A 17,209-nucleotide genomic window follows, 5' to 3' on the forward strand; every position below is an offset into this window, starting at 1 on the left:
ACTGGACGTTTGGTAATAGGGATTCGACGTCCAGGGAAGCAATGATTCCATCGGGCTGAGTAGATTTCATTAATTCTAGGAAATCTGCTGATGATTGTAGACTATACTTACTTGGAGTAAATGGAGTTAGGAGTTCATTGAGTCTTTTTGCCAGGTGATAGGTTGGAGTTGGTATTTGGCTGATTGTAGGGCGTAGTGGGTTACCTGGTTTGTGTGTCTTAACATTGACATAGGCATATCCTAAGCCATAGAGGCCTTGAAGTTTATTGAAATGCACACTACCTTTATTTGAGTTGATTGCTGTAATTGTTTTGTTTTCCTTCCGTTTAAGGTCTTCCACAGGGTTCCTCGTGATTCGTTGAAATTTGGTGTCATCACTACGGATGTCGCTAATTTTGTTCATATATTCTTGGGTTGGAATCAATACATATGCTGCTGTCTTGTCGGCTTTTCTTATTGTTACGTCTTTCAGATTTTTTAGTTGTTTTGCTGCTTCTTTGAGTCGTGGGATTAAGATTGTAGATGAATATGTTCCTCGTTTTTTCCACGCTTCTGTTAGTAGTTCAGCTTGAAGTGTGTCAGTGGTGATGACTTTTTTGTTGTCTTCTAGCTTATGGATGTCGTCCAGAAGCATTTCGATTTCCAGGCGTTTTTGATGCATCTTTGGTTTAGATATGAATTGACAATTTAGACCAAGATTTAAGAGGTCTCGTTGGTCCTGGGTAAGATCATAAGAAGTCAGGTTAATGTAGCCATCTTTAGGACGAGGGATCTTTAACTGTCCACCGTTTAGGGCTGTTAACTTACGGAGTGTCTTTGTTTCTACACTAGTTTTATGTTGTTGTTTCCGGTTAAATAGTTCACTGTTGACGGTTTGCTTGAGTTGGATAGGGATGTCGTACTGGGTCCATTTGTTTAACAGATGCTCAGCCTGCTCTGTAAGGGTTTGGAGGGCTTCCTTCTTCTTGTTTAGTTGATGCCGAATGAGCTCTTGCCTATACCTATAGGTAAACTCTGTATTGCGGACTGCTGGGTCATGTGGGTTAATAATGGTGTATACTGGCAGCAGGTTTTCTTTCAAACATGTCTCATTGAATATGACCGCATATACTGTATTTACTATTTTCTGATTAAGGGCTACTCTCCCTCTAACAATTTTCTTAGCATCAGGGCTTAGCTGAAATAGGAGTTCTCTAAAACTCATTTTCGTAATTTTATGGTGAAGAAAAGAAGTGAATTACTATAGAATATATTACACTTATTTATGAAATTTGCACAACGTTTCGAACCTCCATGGTTCATTCTCAAGTGAAAGGAAATTTCAGGTTTGGTTGATTTTATATATAGATTTATATATTTATTTTATTTTGACCTATACTGGGTCAGGTGATAAGACAATAAAAATAAAAACATGGGGGGATATATATTATATATATATATATATATATATATATATATATATATATATTATATATATATATATATATATATATATATATATTTATTTATATTTCATACAAAAAAAATAATAGGGATGGTAGGAGAAGAAAATAATAAAGTATTCAGTGAGCATCCACAAGATCTTCTCTGAATGCTTTTCGTTTTCTTCTTCGAGGATGTGGGTCCCTGTAATTGCACCCCTAATATATACATATATATATTAAAGAGTACCACCTCTGGCTGGAAGAAGGGGGACCCATAGCCTCGGAGGAAACCACACATAACACATTGGAGGGAATGTGGGTCCCCTCCAATACAGTTTCTGTGTGCTTTTCTCCTACCACCCCCTTCCCTTTTTTTTTTTTTTCCTTTATTGTGTATTTAAAGGTTACAAAACATACAAGACAAATGCCTAAAGGTTATGGATCTCTTGAAGCTCCTCCGCTTCTGGACAGGAACCGAGGACGCAGCAAGCATTTCCCCTCTGGATCGCCACACTGAGACGCTGAAATAAAAAACTGGAAGCCCTTGGGTCTCTGGTGACGTCAATGAGCTTGGACCCCAATTCCTTGAGAAATCCCAAGGCACTCTTGCCCCAGGGGCCATGCGTCTCAGACGCTATGGGAACAAAGAGGTATTGACCTTCCAGTCGCCTGTACTTGAGTGATGTTGCTGTTTCCCTGTGGTTGGCCGCCCCACCTGCTTGATCAGCTCCCAAGTGTACATAGGTGTCAGCCAGGGTGGATACACATGTGTAGTCCCACACCAACTGTCTACCCTCCTTCCATGAGTATATGGTGATGCCATCAGGGCGAAGTGCTGGGAAATCCGGGTTTTGGACCCCTAGGATGCGAGGTTCTCTCTCCGCTGGGCACCCAGCTGAGACGAGGCTTCTCTTGATGGTGTCATTGACCTCGTTGTGTCTTGCATGCCAGCCCTTTGTGCTTCCGCAATGCAACCCATGCAGTCCGTATTGGTCTGCTTCCACCCTGTTGCAAATACACTTGTATTCAGTGTGAATTGGGGCACCAAGGCGGAGGGCCACTGCTACACGAAGGGATTCTGGATCTAGGCGCGTGCCCATTGCAGACATGGGTACTGCCAGGAGGAAGTCTCCTGCATGGGGGGCACGCACTGCTCTGAGGCGGGCTTTCTCCTTGTCTGATGTTGCGACGCTTAGCATGGCATCAGCTACTTTTTCCACTAGAGGGTGGTCCCAGCCGGACTGTTTGTGTTGTTTTGTTGGCTCTATAATGGTTGCTGGGGCTGCAAGAACATTCCACTGATTTGAACATTCAGTGAAAGCAGGATCGTGTAATCCTGCTGAATCTCTCAGGGTTGCAGGTAAAATATCTCTGACGAGGTCGTGCGATGCATGAGAGGAGGAAAGGAAGGCTGGTAGAGCAATTTGGGAGGCTGTACGGACACCAAGGCCGCCGAGTCTTACAGGAAGGGTTGCTTGCTCCCACTGAGAGTCGTCCAATGGCAGGTTCAGGACTTTCACCAGCATGGACCTCAGAAGGGTGTCATACACATTTAACTTAGGGCTGCTGTAGGATGGAGAACATCTCAGAAAGTAGGTCAACTTAGGGAGAGACAGGCATCTTGTAAGGAGAAAGAGAGCATGATGGGCATCAATCTTGTCAATCCTGTCCTGCATTCTCTTTAGGTCAGTGATTTTTGCAGCCAGGACCTCCTCGATTGCTCGTGGGCCAATGGGGGCACCCAGGAGAGTGCAGTCCGGTGGCTCGACAACGAGAGTGTCTGGAAGAGCATTTTGTATTTGCCCAGTGATGTCTGGGTTGCGGGAGATTATTTCACATTTGGATGCATTGAGAATGAGGCCTGAGGCTGCTCCCTGCTCCTGGATTTTCCTTATATCCCCCAAAATATATATATAAATCCCTTATATATATAAATATATATATATATATAATATATATATATATATATATATATATATATATATATATATATATATATATATATATATATATATATATATATATATATATATGCAATTGACGATCACAAAACACTGATCATTTTATGCGGAAAATCCACAGAGAAATATGAAATGAGGTGAACGTTTCGGCTTGTTAAAGCCTTTGTCAACACCAGACTGACTAAGGAGAAGGGAAGGGGGAGGATATATAGGCCGACACCTGACCAACCCATCCCTAGGGAAAGAATTAACCAAAAACAGGTATAGCTTAGCTTAGAATGGTCAAAGAGGATTAAGCGGTCAGAGAATAAGGATGAAAGATTAAAGAAAAGCCTCATGAACACACAATATATGAATATACAATTATAATGAGACATTGTAAGCCTCTCTATCAGAGTTGTTTCTTAAACTGTTGTGCAATATTATAACTTAAAAATGGATCAAGTTTGTACATACCAGTACTAACATTAAGAAGATTTGGACACTGACTGATTAGAGCAGACTCAATCAAATTCCGTTCCACGAAATCCCCACAATTGGTAATGCTTTTTGCCCCATTCCAGTTAATATTGTGATCGCATAAACTCGTATGTAGATACAATGCATTAGACGTTTGGGCAGTTCTAATACTATAAGCATGTTGTGACAACCGCAATTGTAAGGACTTTCCTGTTTGTCCAAGGTACACAGAATCACAATCATTGCAGGGAATCGAATACAAGGTACACAGAATCACAATCATTGCAGGGAATCGAATACACACAACCTGTTGTGTCAGGGGAGTTTTTTATTAAATTGGATTTGATCGTACTATTAGTGAACACCAAATTTATATTAAGTTTCTTAGAAATCAGAGACAATTTTTCAAGTCCACTCGCATAAGGTACCACCAATGAGTTAATAATTTTTGGTTTCGCCTTAGGGACGTGATTATAAAACGTACGCTTGGCTTGTACAAACGAGAAATCCAAAAACCTCTTAGGATATTGTAAACTCTTCCCAATTTCATATATTTTAGCAATCTCTTCATCAAAAAACTCAGGGCTGCAAACCCTCAAAGCTCGTAGAAACATTCCTGAAAATACTGCCTGTTTAACTTTACTATGATGATTCGAATAAAAATGAACATACGACCCCACGTTGGTAGGTTTCCTATACACATTAAATTTGAACTTTCTAGTGACTCTATGAATCATAATGTCCAAAAACGGAAGAGTACCATTCTCCTCAGTCTCACAAGTGAATTTTATTGAAGGTACCAAAGAATTGAGTTCATTAAGAAAAACTATCTGGTCTTTGTTGCACGGCCATAAGCACAAAATATCATCAACATACCTAAACCAAACTACATTAGCCGGGATAATCCTGGATAAGATTTTTGTTTCAAAGAATTCCATATACAAATTGCTTAAAACTGGGGACAGGGGATTGCCCATCGCCATACCAAATGTTTGTTTGAAAATTTTTCCATTAAAACTAAAATAATTGTCTTTTATACACAATTTAATAAGTTCCAATACTTTATTGGTCTGCAAGCTCAAATTATATTTAGGCAGTTCCTCACGTAGAAATTCTAACAGATCATCAACAGGAACTTTAGTGAATAAAGAGGTCACATCGAAACTTATAAGTTTAAAATCAAAATTTAAATTCAGTGTGGATAGCTTATTAACTAAGTCCACATTGTTTGTCAAGTGTGAGTTGGAAATAGTACCAACTATAGGGGACAAAACTTTGACTAACCACTTAGAGAGTTTATAAGCCGCCGAACCAATTGAACTAATAATCGGCCTTGCCGGATTATATGGCTTATGAGTTTTTATAAGACCATACATGTAAGGAAGAGAGGGGGATCGACTTGTTAGCCTAGATATCAACTCTTTATCGCCTTTACACACAATTTTAAGAGTTTTGTTAAAATGTGCAATCACTTTTTCAGTAGGATCTCTGTTAACCAATAGATAAGTATCCCTGTCTTTCAAGAGTAACTCCATTTTTCGGACATAGTCATCTTTATTCATAATAACTGCTGCATTTGACTTATCAGCCTTGGTAATATGTAATGAACTATCTTTTTTGAGATTTTTGAACGCATGAACAAATCGACTTGGACAATTAGGAACAGAATTGTTAAGTAAAACGCCATACATCATACCTTTGCACACATTAATATCTTCAACTGAGACATTGCTATACTTTTCAAGATTGCTGAAACCTTTGGCAATATCCACATAATTGACTGTTCCGTTAGATGTGGCAAAGCTCAGGCCATATCCTAATGCAGTAATCGTGTCATTATCAAGCTGTCTATCCGAGAGGTTTATAACAAAATCCCGGTTGGAGTGTTTATTCCAGTCACTTTGTTGAATAAGTTTCTTTAATTTAAAATCAAGTTTAGTACTCACCTTTCTGCAGGTAGACCTCAAAGTAGTATAACAGTAATCCATCATACAACGGTTCCACTCAGGCGGAATGGCTTGGAGAAAAGCGTACTTACAGTTATTCACAACTTTAAAACATTCACGAACTTCAAATTTAAGTAAATCGATGTTTTTCATAAGCACTATGCGGGGTATCTCATCAAACGGCTGATCTGACAATTTAAGAACGCTGTTGGGTAATAATGAACGGGGAAGCACTTGTTCACTGAGGCATTTTCGAAGAAAATGGGTTGGGTAGAATTATATATATGTATATATATATATATATATATATATATATATATATATATATATATATATATATATATATATATATATATATATATATATATATATATATATATATATATATATATATATATATATATATATATATATATAACTGAAAACTCACACCCCAGAAGTGACTCGAACCCATACTCCCAGAAGCAACGCAACTGGTATGTACAAGACGCCTTAATCCATTAATCCACTTGACCATTCAGGCTTGTTCGCATATATATATGTTCGCATATATATATATATATATATATATATATATATATATATATATATATATATATATATATATATATATATATATATATATATATATATATATATATATATATATATATATATATATATATATATTTTATTAAATATGACCGAAAAAGTAAGATTAATAATTCTAACACGAATTTTCTCAATCTTTCGTACATTATGCTTCACTGTTGGAGGTAAATCAAAAATCACTTCTCCAAAATTCATTTTTATTTCTAGTCTGACGCGACACGGGCGCGTTTCGTAAAACTTATTACATTTTCAAAGACTTCACAAATACACAACTGATTAGAACTTGCGTTTCCCTGATTTTATATCTACATTTGAGTGAGGTGGGAAGGGTGATGTGGCATTACATTTGAGTAAGGTGGGAAGGATGATGTGGCATTAGAGGATATTAATAGGGTATTAAAAGTATCAACACAAGACAGAACACGAAACAATGGATATTGAATAGAAGTGTTTGTAGAAAGCCTATTGGTCCATATTTCTTGATGCTTCTATATTGGAGCGGAGTCTTGAGGTGGGTAGAATATAGTTGTGCAATAATTGGCTGTTGATTGCTGGTGTTGACTTCTTGATGTGTAGTGCCTCGCAAACGTCTAGCCGCCTGCTATCGCTGTATCTATCGATGATTTCTGTGTTGTTTACTAGGATTTCTCTGGCGATGGTTTGGTTATGGGAAGAGATTATATGTTCCTTAATGGAGCCCTGTTGTTTATGCATCGTTAAACGCCTAGAAAGAGATGTTGTTGTCTTGCCTATATACTGGGTTTTTTGGAGCTTACAGTCCCCAAGTGGGCATTTGAAGGCATAGACGACGTTAGTCTCTTTTAAAGCGTTCTGTTTCGTGTCTGGAGAGTTTCTCATGAGTAGGCTGGCCGTTTTTCTGGTTTTATAGTAAATAGTAAAACGCATACGTCGACCGTGCTCTCAGCCACAGCTCAGAATGGAAGCAAGTCGACGAAGAACTCTGTAGGGTAAGGCAGGTTCTAGTCAATAACGGCTTCTCCAATGGTTTCATCGAAGACATCATAAGAAGGAAAGTGAAAAGCCATGCAACCTCCGAAGAGACAACTAACACAACACCTATACCCCCTATTAGACTATTTTACAGGAACTTCTTTTCCACAGCTCATAAAACAGAGGAAAGGGTCCTGAAAGATATTGTTAATAGAAACGTTATCCCTACAGACAAAAATCAGAGGATACAACTGACGATTTACTATAAAACCAGAAAAACGGCCAGCCTACTCATGAGAAACTCTCCAGACACGAAACAGAACGCTTTAAAAGAGACTAACGTCGTCTATGCCTTCAAATGCCCACTTGGGGACTGTAAGCTCCAAAAAACCCAGTATATAGGCAAGACAACAACATCTCTTTCTAGGCGTTTAACGATGCATAAACAACAGGGCTCCATTAAGGAACATATAATCTCTTCCCATAACCAAACCATCGCCAGAGAAATCCTAGTAAACAACACAGAAATCATCGATAGATACAGCGATAGCAGGCGGCTAGACGTTTGCGAGGCACTACACATCAAGAAGTCAACACCAGCAATCAACAGCCAATTATTGCACAACTATATTCTACCCACCTCAAGACTCCGCTCCAATATAGAAGCATCAAGAAATATGGACCAATAGGCTTTCTACAAACACTTCTATTCAATATCCATTGTTTCGTGTTCTGTCTTGTGTTGATACTTTTAATACCCTATTAATATCCTCTAATGCCACATCATCCTTCCCACCTTACTCAAATGTAATGCCACATCACCCTTCCCACCTCACTCAAATGTAGATATAAAATCAGGGAAACGCAAGTTCTAATCAGTTGTGTATTTGTGAAGTCTTTGAAAATGTAATAAGTTTTACGAAACGCGCCCGTGTCGCGTCAGACTAGAAATAAAAATGAATTTTGGAGAAGTGATTTTTGATTTACCTCCAACAGTGAAGCATAATGTACGAAAGATTGAGAAAATTCGTGTTAGAATTATTAATCTTACTTTTTCGGTCATATTTAATAAAATATGTCTACAGGAAAGACTGCTACCAAAATATACTAATATATATATATATATATATATACAACTTTAGAACACTTTCCCACCAGGAGACTCGAACCCTAGCCAGCACAGAAGCCTTCCAGCAACTGGCATAACAGGTACGCCTTAACCCTCTTCACCACCTGCTCAGACCCTTAAAAGAGATGGTAATTTCGGAGTATTTAAATACCACAAAGATCGCCACCTCCCAAGAGCACTAGAGCAAGTGAGGGGTCATTTAGACGTTAATTTCATCAAGTCCCTGTTAATATGGGAAGACACAGTGTCTATGCTTAAGGCACAACTCTCCTAAACACGAGAGTCAAGTATACAACTTTAGAACACTTTCCCACCAGGAGACTCGAACCCTAGCCAGCACAGAAGCCTTCCAGCAACTGGCATAACAGGTACGCCTTAACCCTCTTCACCACCTGCTCAGACCCTTAAAAGAGATGGTAATTTCGGAGTATTTAAATACCACAAAGATCGCCACCTCCCAAGAGCACTAGAGCAAGTGAGGGGTCATTTAGACGTTAATTTCATCAAGTCCCTGTTAATATGGGAAGACACAGTGTCTATGCTTAAGGCACAACTCTCCTAAACACGAGAGTCAAGTATACAACTTTAGAACACTTTCCCACCAGGAGACTCGAACCCTAGCCAGCACAGAAGCCTTCCAGCAACTGGCATAACAGGTACGCCTTAACCCTCTTCACCACCTGCTCAGACCCTTAAAAGAGATGGTAATTTCGGAGTATTTAAATACCACAAAGATCGCCACCTCCCAAGAGCACTAGAGCAAGTGAGGGGTCATTTAGACGTTAATTTCATCAAGTCCCTGTTAATATGGGAAGACACAGTGTCTATGCTTAAGGCACAACTCTCCTAAACACGAGAGTCAAGTATACAACTTTAGAACACTTTCCCACCAGGAGACTCGAACCCTAGCCAGCACAGAAGCCTTCCAGCAACTGGCATAACAGGTACGCCTTAACCCTCTTCACCACCTGCTCAGACCCTTAAAAGAGATGGTAATTTCGGAGTATTTAAATACCACAAAGATCGCCACCTCCCAAGAGCACTAGAGCAAGTGAGGGGTCATTTAGACGTTAATTTCATCAAGTCCCTGTTAATATGGGAAGACACAGTGTCTATGCTTAAGGCACAACTCTCCTAAACACGAGAGTCAAGTATACAACTTTAGAACACTTTCCCACCAGGAGACTCGAACCCTAGCCAGCACAGAAGCCTTCCAGCAACTGGCATAACAGGTACGCCTTAACCCTCTTCACCACCTGCTCAGACCCTTAAAAGAGATGGTAATTTCGGAGTATTTAAATACCACAAAGATCGCCACCTCCCAAGAGCACTAGAGCAAGTGAGGGGTCATTTAGACGTTAATTTCATCAAGTCCCTGTTAATATGGGAAGACACAGTGTCTATGCTTAAGGCACAACTCTCCTAAACACGAGAGTCAAGTATACAACTTTAGAACACTTTCCCACCAGGAGACTCGAACCCTAGCCAGCACAGAAGCCTTCCAGCAACTGGCATAACAGGTACGCCTTAACCCTCTTCACCACCTGCTCAGACCCTTAAAAGAGATGGTAATTTCGGAGTATTTAAATACCACAAAGATCGCCACCTCCCAAGAGCACTAGAGCAAGTGAGGGGTCATTTAGACGTTAATTTCATCAAGTCCCTGTTAATATGGGAAGACACAGTGTCTATGCTTAAGGCACAACTCTCCTAAACACGAGAGTCAAGTATACAACTTTAGAACACTTTCCCACCAGGAGACTCGAACCCTAGCCAGCACAGAAGCCTTCCAGCAACTGGCATAACAGGTACGCCTTAACCCTCTTCACCACCTGCTCAGACCCTTAAAAGAGATGGTAATTTCGGAGTATTTAAATACCACAAAGATCGCCACCTCCCAAGAGCACTAGAGCAAGTGAGGGGTCATTTAGACGTTAATTTCATCAAGTCCCTGTTAATATGGGAAGACACAGTGTCTATGCTTAAGGCACAACTCTCCTAAACACGAGAGTCAAGTATACAACTTTAGAACACTTTCCCACCAGGAGACTCGAACCCTAGCCAGCACAGAAGCCTTCCAGGGTCTGAGCAGGTGGTGAAGAGGGTTAAGGCGTACCTGTTATGCCAGTTGCTGGAAGGCTTCTGTGCTGGCTAGGGTTCGAGTCTCCTGGTGGGAAAGTGTTCTAAAGTTGTATACTTGACTCTCGTGTTTAGGAGAGTTGTGCCTTAAGCATAGACACTGTGTCTTCCCATATTAACAGGGACTTGATGAAATTAACGTCTAAATGACCCCTCACTTGCTCTAGTGCTCTTGGGAGGTGGCGATCTTTGTGGTATTTAAATACTCCGAAATTACCATCTCTTTTAAGGGTCTGAGCAGGTGGTGAAGAGGGTTAAGGCGTACCTGTTATGCCAGTTGCTGGAAGGCTTCTGTGCTGGCTAGGGTTCGAGTCTCCTGGTGGGAAAGTGTTCTAAAGTTGTATACTTGACTCTCGTGTTTAGGAGAGTTGTGCCTTAAGCATAGACACTGTGTCTTCCCATATTAACAGGGACTTGATGAAATTAACGTCTAAATGACCCCTCACTTGCTCTAGTGCTCTTGGGAGGTGGCGATCTTTGTGGTATTTAAATACTCCGAAATTACCATCTCTTTTAAGGGTCTGAGCAGGTGGTGAAGAGGGTTAAGGCGTACCTGTTATGCCAGTTGCTGGAAGGCTTCTGTGCTGGCTAGGGTTCGAGTCTCCTGGTGGGAAAGTGTTCTAAAGTTGTATACTTGACTCTCGTGTTTAGGAGAGTTGTGCCTTAAGCATAGACACTGTGTCTTCCCATATTAACAGGGACTTGATGAAATTAACGTCTAAATGACCCCTCACTTGCTCTAGTGCTCTTGGGAGGTGGCGATCTTTGTGGTATTTAAATACTCCGAAATTACCATCTCTTTTAAGGGTCTGAGCAGGTGGTGAAGAGGGTTAAGGCGTACCTGTTATGCCAGTTGCTGGAAGGCTTCTGTGCTGGCTAGGGTTCGAGTCTCCTGGTGGGAAAGTGTTCTAAAGTTGTATACTTGACTCTCGTGTTTAGGAGAGTTGTATTATAGACTGTGGGTTGGTTGGTGTTGTCGTCGTTGATCCTTCTCTACGGACAACCCAACCCACAACTCGGTAGAGTGCTTACACTTCACTAGGAGATCACACTAGGCGCTTCTGGCTCTTGGAGAGGGGCTCAACGTCACACGTTTAGGGGATGCGGCTCCAACACTTAGCCTCGTTGTCACGTGCACACACCCACTCGAGCCGCTGTGACTCCCCACTCTCTCCTTAGATAATATGATCTCCTCAATCCCCTATGACTTACTAGTATTACCTCCTACCCTGTCCACAGCAGTGGTTCTTGGTTCTTTCTCTCTCCTTCTTTACTACCTCCTGGGAAGCCTCACTAGGACAAGGGCAAACACCAGCAAATTGTGACACATTTACTGAACAAAGCACATACACGATACATACACACATATAATAATAATGAATCCTATACTCTATAATATCACAATCAGGTTGCACTCCAATACCATCAGAACTCTATTATCAGCTTATCAAGTGGTATCCTATCTCCTGGTTCACCACCTGATACTATTAACCTCCTCAAGTTGGTCAAGCCTACACACTGTTGCACCATCAGCAAGATAACATATATATAGAAAATCAGCATTTGAATGCAATAACATATACCAGTATAAATGTTCATTGATACTTCATTATAAAAAACTCCTTGACATAAGAATGCCAACAGTCACTCACCTCTCACTGCGTCTTGCACGCTAATGACAACCAAACACTATCAACTCCCTACTAGTAATCCACCAGAACTTCCCCTTCCACCTCTGGAAGTTCACAACCCTAATATCCTTAGGTTCTTCCGGGCTTCACTACCAGGATCCTCTGCAGCTCCTCCAGGCTGCTATCATGAAGTTTCCTTGTGCAACTACGGTGCTTCACCCTTCTGTTAGGTTCTTCCACAGCTCTCTTGGCTGCTACACCACCTCTACAGAAGCACGTGACACTCCTCTTCACTGCTGCTTCTCCTCACAGCTCGAGGTCCTCTGCTCCACTACCTTGGAGTCTCATCAGCTACTTCCTCTGCTGGCTTCGAAGTTCTCAGCAACTTCTTCCCCAAAGACAAACCTGCAACCCATCGACGTTCCAATAAAATGTTCCCCTTTAACACGTAAACAAAAATAACCACACAATATGCTTGCCTCAAACCTCTATCTGTTCTCTACATACAGTGAGAGTGGACTCCCCCGTTTTGGGCGGGTCCATACTCCACCTCGCCGGGCGGCGGTCCTCACTCGCTGGGAGGGTCTTCCTCCATCCGGAGCCGGGCTCCCTCAGTCGTCGGTCAGAGCTCAGAGGGGACGGACGTCGCTCCGTGCTCCTCCCTCTCCACTCTCTTATTTCAGGCCTTCTGCCTTATTAAAACATGTCTAACTTATAAATAAACATTGCTACTGTCGCTGGGCACACGACCAAACTACAAGCGATCACTATGAACTGGCGTATATCGTGCTTACCACAGATTAACTGATCGAGGGCGCTTTTCCTCTGACGGCGTCTGGTCAGGGCGCTCCACACAGCCCACAATAATGCTTCTGGGCGATTTAATATCTGCTCGTCGACCAGGACTTGAGACCGCAACGTTCCCAGCTCGATTCCACAGCTGGTACGTCTACACACTTCTCTTCTCTTCGAGATATATCACTAGGGGTTCCCTTCTGGCGGGAGCTCAAACGGAGCGCGGCTTCCCCCTGCGATGTCTGGCACTCAAGTGAGGTCAAGGTCCTCCGGAAGCGAGCCTCACGCCTCCAGCATAATGTCCACATCTCCTAGCCCGTCATTTATCTATTTCCTTACTTACTGCCCATAATCTTAAATTGTTTTACATATCCAACCAGCCATTTTTCATATGGGTTATCACCTCAATATTTGCTAGACCTTCTAGTTAGGTCAGGCTTGCTGAATAACTCTCAAGAAGGGAGACTCGTTTCTCCTGCAGGCTGAGATCATAACACTCCCCTCCCCTTATTTTTGAGAGTTATTCCAGTGGCAAAGCTCGGGATAATACATCCGCCACCACGCTGTCTCGTTCTTCAACCAATATACTCTCTTAGGAGTCTACAATTAGTTCGTTGCACCTTGCAACATCTGGCTCACAACTCGCCAGAAACATGATCTTCTCATAAACGATCTGACTTCTCTGGCACCTGTTGGCTAGGCTGTCCTCCTTGGACGCCTGCAATCCATTGGTCCACTCTACTTACTGTCTCCACCCTCCGTTTCCTCGTCTTCTTCTCTTCACGTCCAGAGTCAGACATCTGCTGTCTGTACCTCCTCTGTCGTCTTCACACTTCCATCTACTGCCATTATACTTTTGTTTCCTGTCATCATACTTCACTCCTTCGTCTTCACCAACTATCCTCCCTTCCGTCTCCTCATTTATCCAAGACCTCATCCTGTTCGACTCCCACCGAGTCCTCGGCTTTCTTCTACTCCTCCATGCTTGCATCATCATCCTCTTCCCACACTTCTCACTTCTATACCACTCCATTTCTTCTCCTTCAACTCTTCTTCGTTCCCTAAAAGTTTCTTCGGGCACTGTATTACATCCAACAGCACTCGACCGTGCATGTCGCTCTACCTCTCCCAGAGTGCTCGTAAGCATCTCTCCACACATACTGTCTCTACTCTCTCATTTTCTCGGGTATTACTCTTCTTCACTATCTCTCCTCCACGTTTTCTGTGAAACATGTCGACTCCTGACATCTCAAACAACTTAACTCCACTACCCAAATGCCTCTGTGCTCGTGGACAACTTGACGCTCTACTCCCGTCCTCAGTATGTCCACATCTTTCCTCATTCCTACTCAGCACAGTTGCATTCACCTTCGACTCTTAATTTCAGCAGTCTGGGCTCTACTCAGGTCCGCTCTCTTCACATGATTCTTCTTCGGCTGGGCCATCTTCACTTTCGACCTCACCGAGACTCCATTTGCCTGGGCTGGACCTTCATCAAACAGCCATGCTATATCTACATCAATATCTTCCACCGGCTGAATCGACACTGTCTCACCTTCTCCAGTGTCTTCCTCGTCGGCCACCTCTGCCTTCGTCACTACCGAGACAGGGTACTCAATGGCTTGGCGGTCTCCTGACTCATCTCCTCGGATGTCAGTCAGGTTCACACTCTCAGGTGTCCCACCCGTGCAGTGGCCTTCTGGGCACTCCTCTGGCACAGTCTCCGCTACGACTCTCGGCAACACCTTTGTCCCGCACAAGTCATTCCCCAGGATCACTTGGACTCCCGGAACAGGTATGTCGGGGCACACTCCCAACATCACCTCTGCCGACACATATTCCGACCTTATCTGGACAGTACAAACGGGCATGTCACTCTCCGACAATAACCCATATACTCTCATCTTACTCCTGCCAGCTAACCGTCGATCATTCCCAATCAGGCTTCTCGCAATCAAGCTCTGATTAGCTCCGGTATCCCTTAAGATACCAACTTCTACCTCAGGTTGGCCTCTTATACTGATCCAACCTTTACTCATGAACGGCCTATACCTCTCGTTCACTAAATTCGCTCTCTGTGGTTTGTCTCGGAACACATTAGTATATTTACTTCCGGGGTCACACATGGCCAGGGTCACAACTCTCTTGCCCTGTCTACAATCTCGCATCACGTGACCCAATCCGTTACAATTGTAACATCTCATCTGGGAAAAGTCTCTTCTATATGTACCAGAGTAGCTCTGACTCTGCCCACTCGTATTGGAGTTCCTCGGGCCAGACGTACTACTCGTACTCTGTGGAGCTTTACTGGACTCTTGATTCCCTGGATAACGATTAGTTTCTCGTTTGGCTCCTCCATCTTCACTTTCAGATGAAGTGCGCGACCTACTCTTCTGAGTTTTAGGGTACTTACTTTTATCTGCCCATTTATCAAAATTTTTCTCACCCCAGACTCCTCTGGGTCTCTCATAATTTCTTCCCCCCCAGACTCCATTGGATCTGCCATTGCTGCGTCTCGCCTCGCTTCTCACTCTGTTCTCCCTTAAGCTCTTGTATGCTTCAGTAATCATATCCGCCCTATCTGCGGCATCTTTCACCTCCTTTATCCCTGCTTCTTGGATCTTGAACTTTGTTTCGGGATGCATCATCTCCAAGAACTTCTCCATGACCATCAGTTGCTTCAGGTCAGCATAAGATCCAACTCCAGCAGCCTCAATCCACTTCTGGAATCGTCTTTCCAGATCTCTTGCTGTCTCAGCAAACGTACATGCTCCAACTTTGCTCATTTCTCTGAAGCGCTTCCTATAAGCTTCTGGGGTTAACTGAAACGAGCGCAAATGCTGCTCTTTACCGTGGCATAATCCTGGCACTCTTCCAGTGACAATTGGGTGTATGCCTCCCTGGCTGCACCGGTCAATCTTAACTGGACCAGCTGGGCCCATTCCTCCTGTGGCCACTCCTTGATACAGGCTACTTTTTCAAAATGCTCGAAGAAGCTCTCTGCCTCTTCGGGCACAAACAAGGGAATGTCCTTCTCCCTAACCCTAACATCTGGTGGGTGTGATACCTGGGTGGTGCTCTCTGGCAACCCATGTTCAATCCTTTGCTCAGCCAAGGTTCTATTCGCTTCTATCTGCATTTGTTTTGTTCTCTCTTTTTTTTTTCGACCTCTAGTCTTGCTTTCTCTTTTTCTTTCTCTTGTTCCAACTCCAGTTCCCTTACTCTGGTTTTCTCTTTTTCTACTTCCAACCTGGTTTTCTCTTTTTCTACTTCCAGCCTGGTTTTCTCTTTTTCTACTTCCAGCCTGGTTTTCTCTTTTTCTACTTCCAGCCTGGTTTTCTCTTTTTCCTTCTCGGCTTCATTTTTCATCTGGAGTTCTAATTTCATCTTTTCCAGCTGGAACTGTCTCTCCTCACGCTGCATCTGGAGCTCTAACTGGAATCTCTCCAAGCTCCTATTTCGGCTACTCCTGCTACTGCGGCTACTCTTGCTGCTCCTACTCGATCCCTGGGATCTCACTTCATCCTGCCCATCATCCTCCTTTCCACTTTCAGCTCCTTTCTGGGCTCCTTGTTCTGCCGCTTCATTTTTGGCTCTTAACTGCCTCAGGATCTCATCCTTCATCCCAGCTACTTTAGATGCTTTCAACCTGATGCCACATTTTTCTGCTATTTGTTTCAATTGATCCCTCGTGCAACCTTCTAAATCCTCAGGCTTGCCTGACTCCACAAACGCTTGCACCTTATCCATCTTGTCCTGTGAGTCTTCCCAAGAGAGAGAGTATACACCTGCGGTCACACAGTTTATTTCAGCAAGGGTGTACAAATCCACTCTTGGACAGGGTGTGGGTGTGTCAGTTCACTCTCCCGGACACAGGCCCCCAATTTATTATTATAGACTGTGGGTTGGTTGGTGTTGTCGTCGTTGATCCTTCTCTACGGACAACCCAACCCACAACTCGGTAGAGTGCTTACACTTCACTAGGAGATCACACTAGGCGCTTCTGGCTCTTGGAGAGGGGCTCAACGTCACACGTTTAGGGGATGCGGCTCCAACACTTAGCCTCGTTGTCACGTGCACACACCCACTCGAGCCGCTGTGACTCCCCACTCTCTCCTTAGATAAGATATGATCTCCTCAATCCCCTATGACTTACTAGTATTACCTCCTACCCTGTCCACAG

The 17,209-nt window shown here is 42.8% G+C and overlaps 1 protein-coding gene across 1 annotated transcript; it reads right to left on the reverse strand.

The window, feature by feature from the left end:
* Positions 1 to 11,916: 11,916 nt before the first annotated feature.
* LOC138365886 (uncharacterized) lies at positions 11,917 to 16,494 on the reverse strand. Its single transcript, XM_069326590.1, has 2 exons — positions 13,026 to 16,494; positions 11,917 to 12,636 (listed from the first exon to the last, which is right to left on the reverse strand). The coding sequence occupies exon 1, from the start codon at positions 15,966 to 15,968 to the stop codon at positions 14,391 to 14,393; it is 1,578 nt and encodes a 525-aa protein (XP_069182691.1). The 5' UTR covers positions 15,969 to 16,494; the 3' UTR covers positions 11,917 to 12,636; positions 13,026 to 14,390.
* Positions 16,495 to 17,209: the final 715 nt, after the last annotated feature.

The sequence above is a fragment of the Procambarus clarkii genome, chromosome 18, assembly GCF_040958095.1.
Source record: "Procambarus clarkii isolate CNS0578487 chromosome 18, FALCON_Pclarkii_2.0, whole genome shotgun sequence".
Classification (NCBI taxonomy): domain Eukaryota; kingdom Metazoa; phylum Arthropoda; class Malacostraca; order Decapoda; family Cambaridae; genus Procambarus; species Procambarus clarkii.

Excerpts from the sequence above, each read along its gene's own strand:
- LOC138365886 (XM_069326590.1), bottom strand. The coding sequence starts at position 15,968 with ATGGGCCCAGCTGGTCCAGTTAAGATTGACCGGTGCAGCCAGGGAGGC.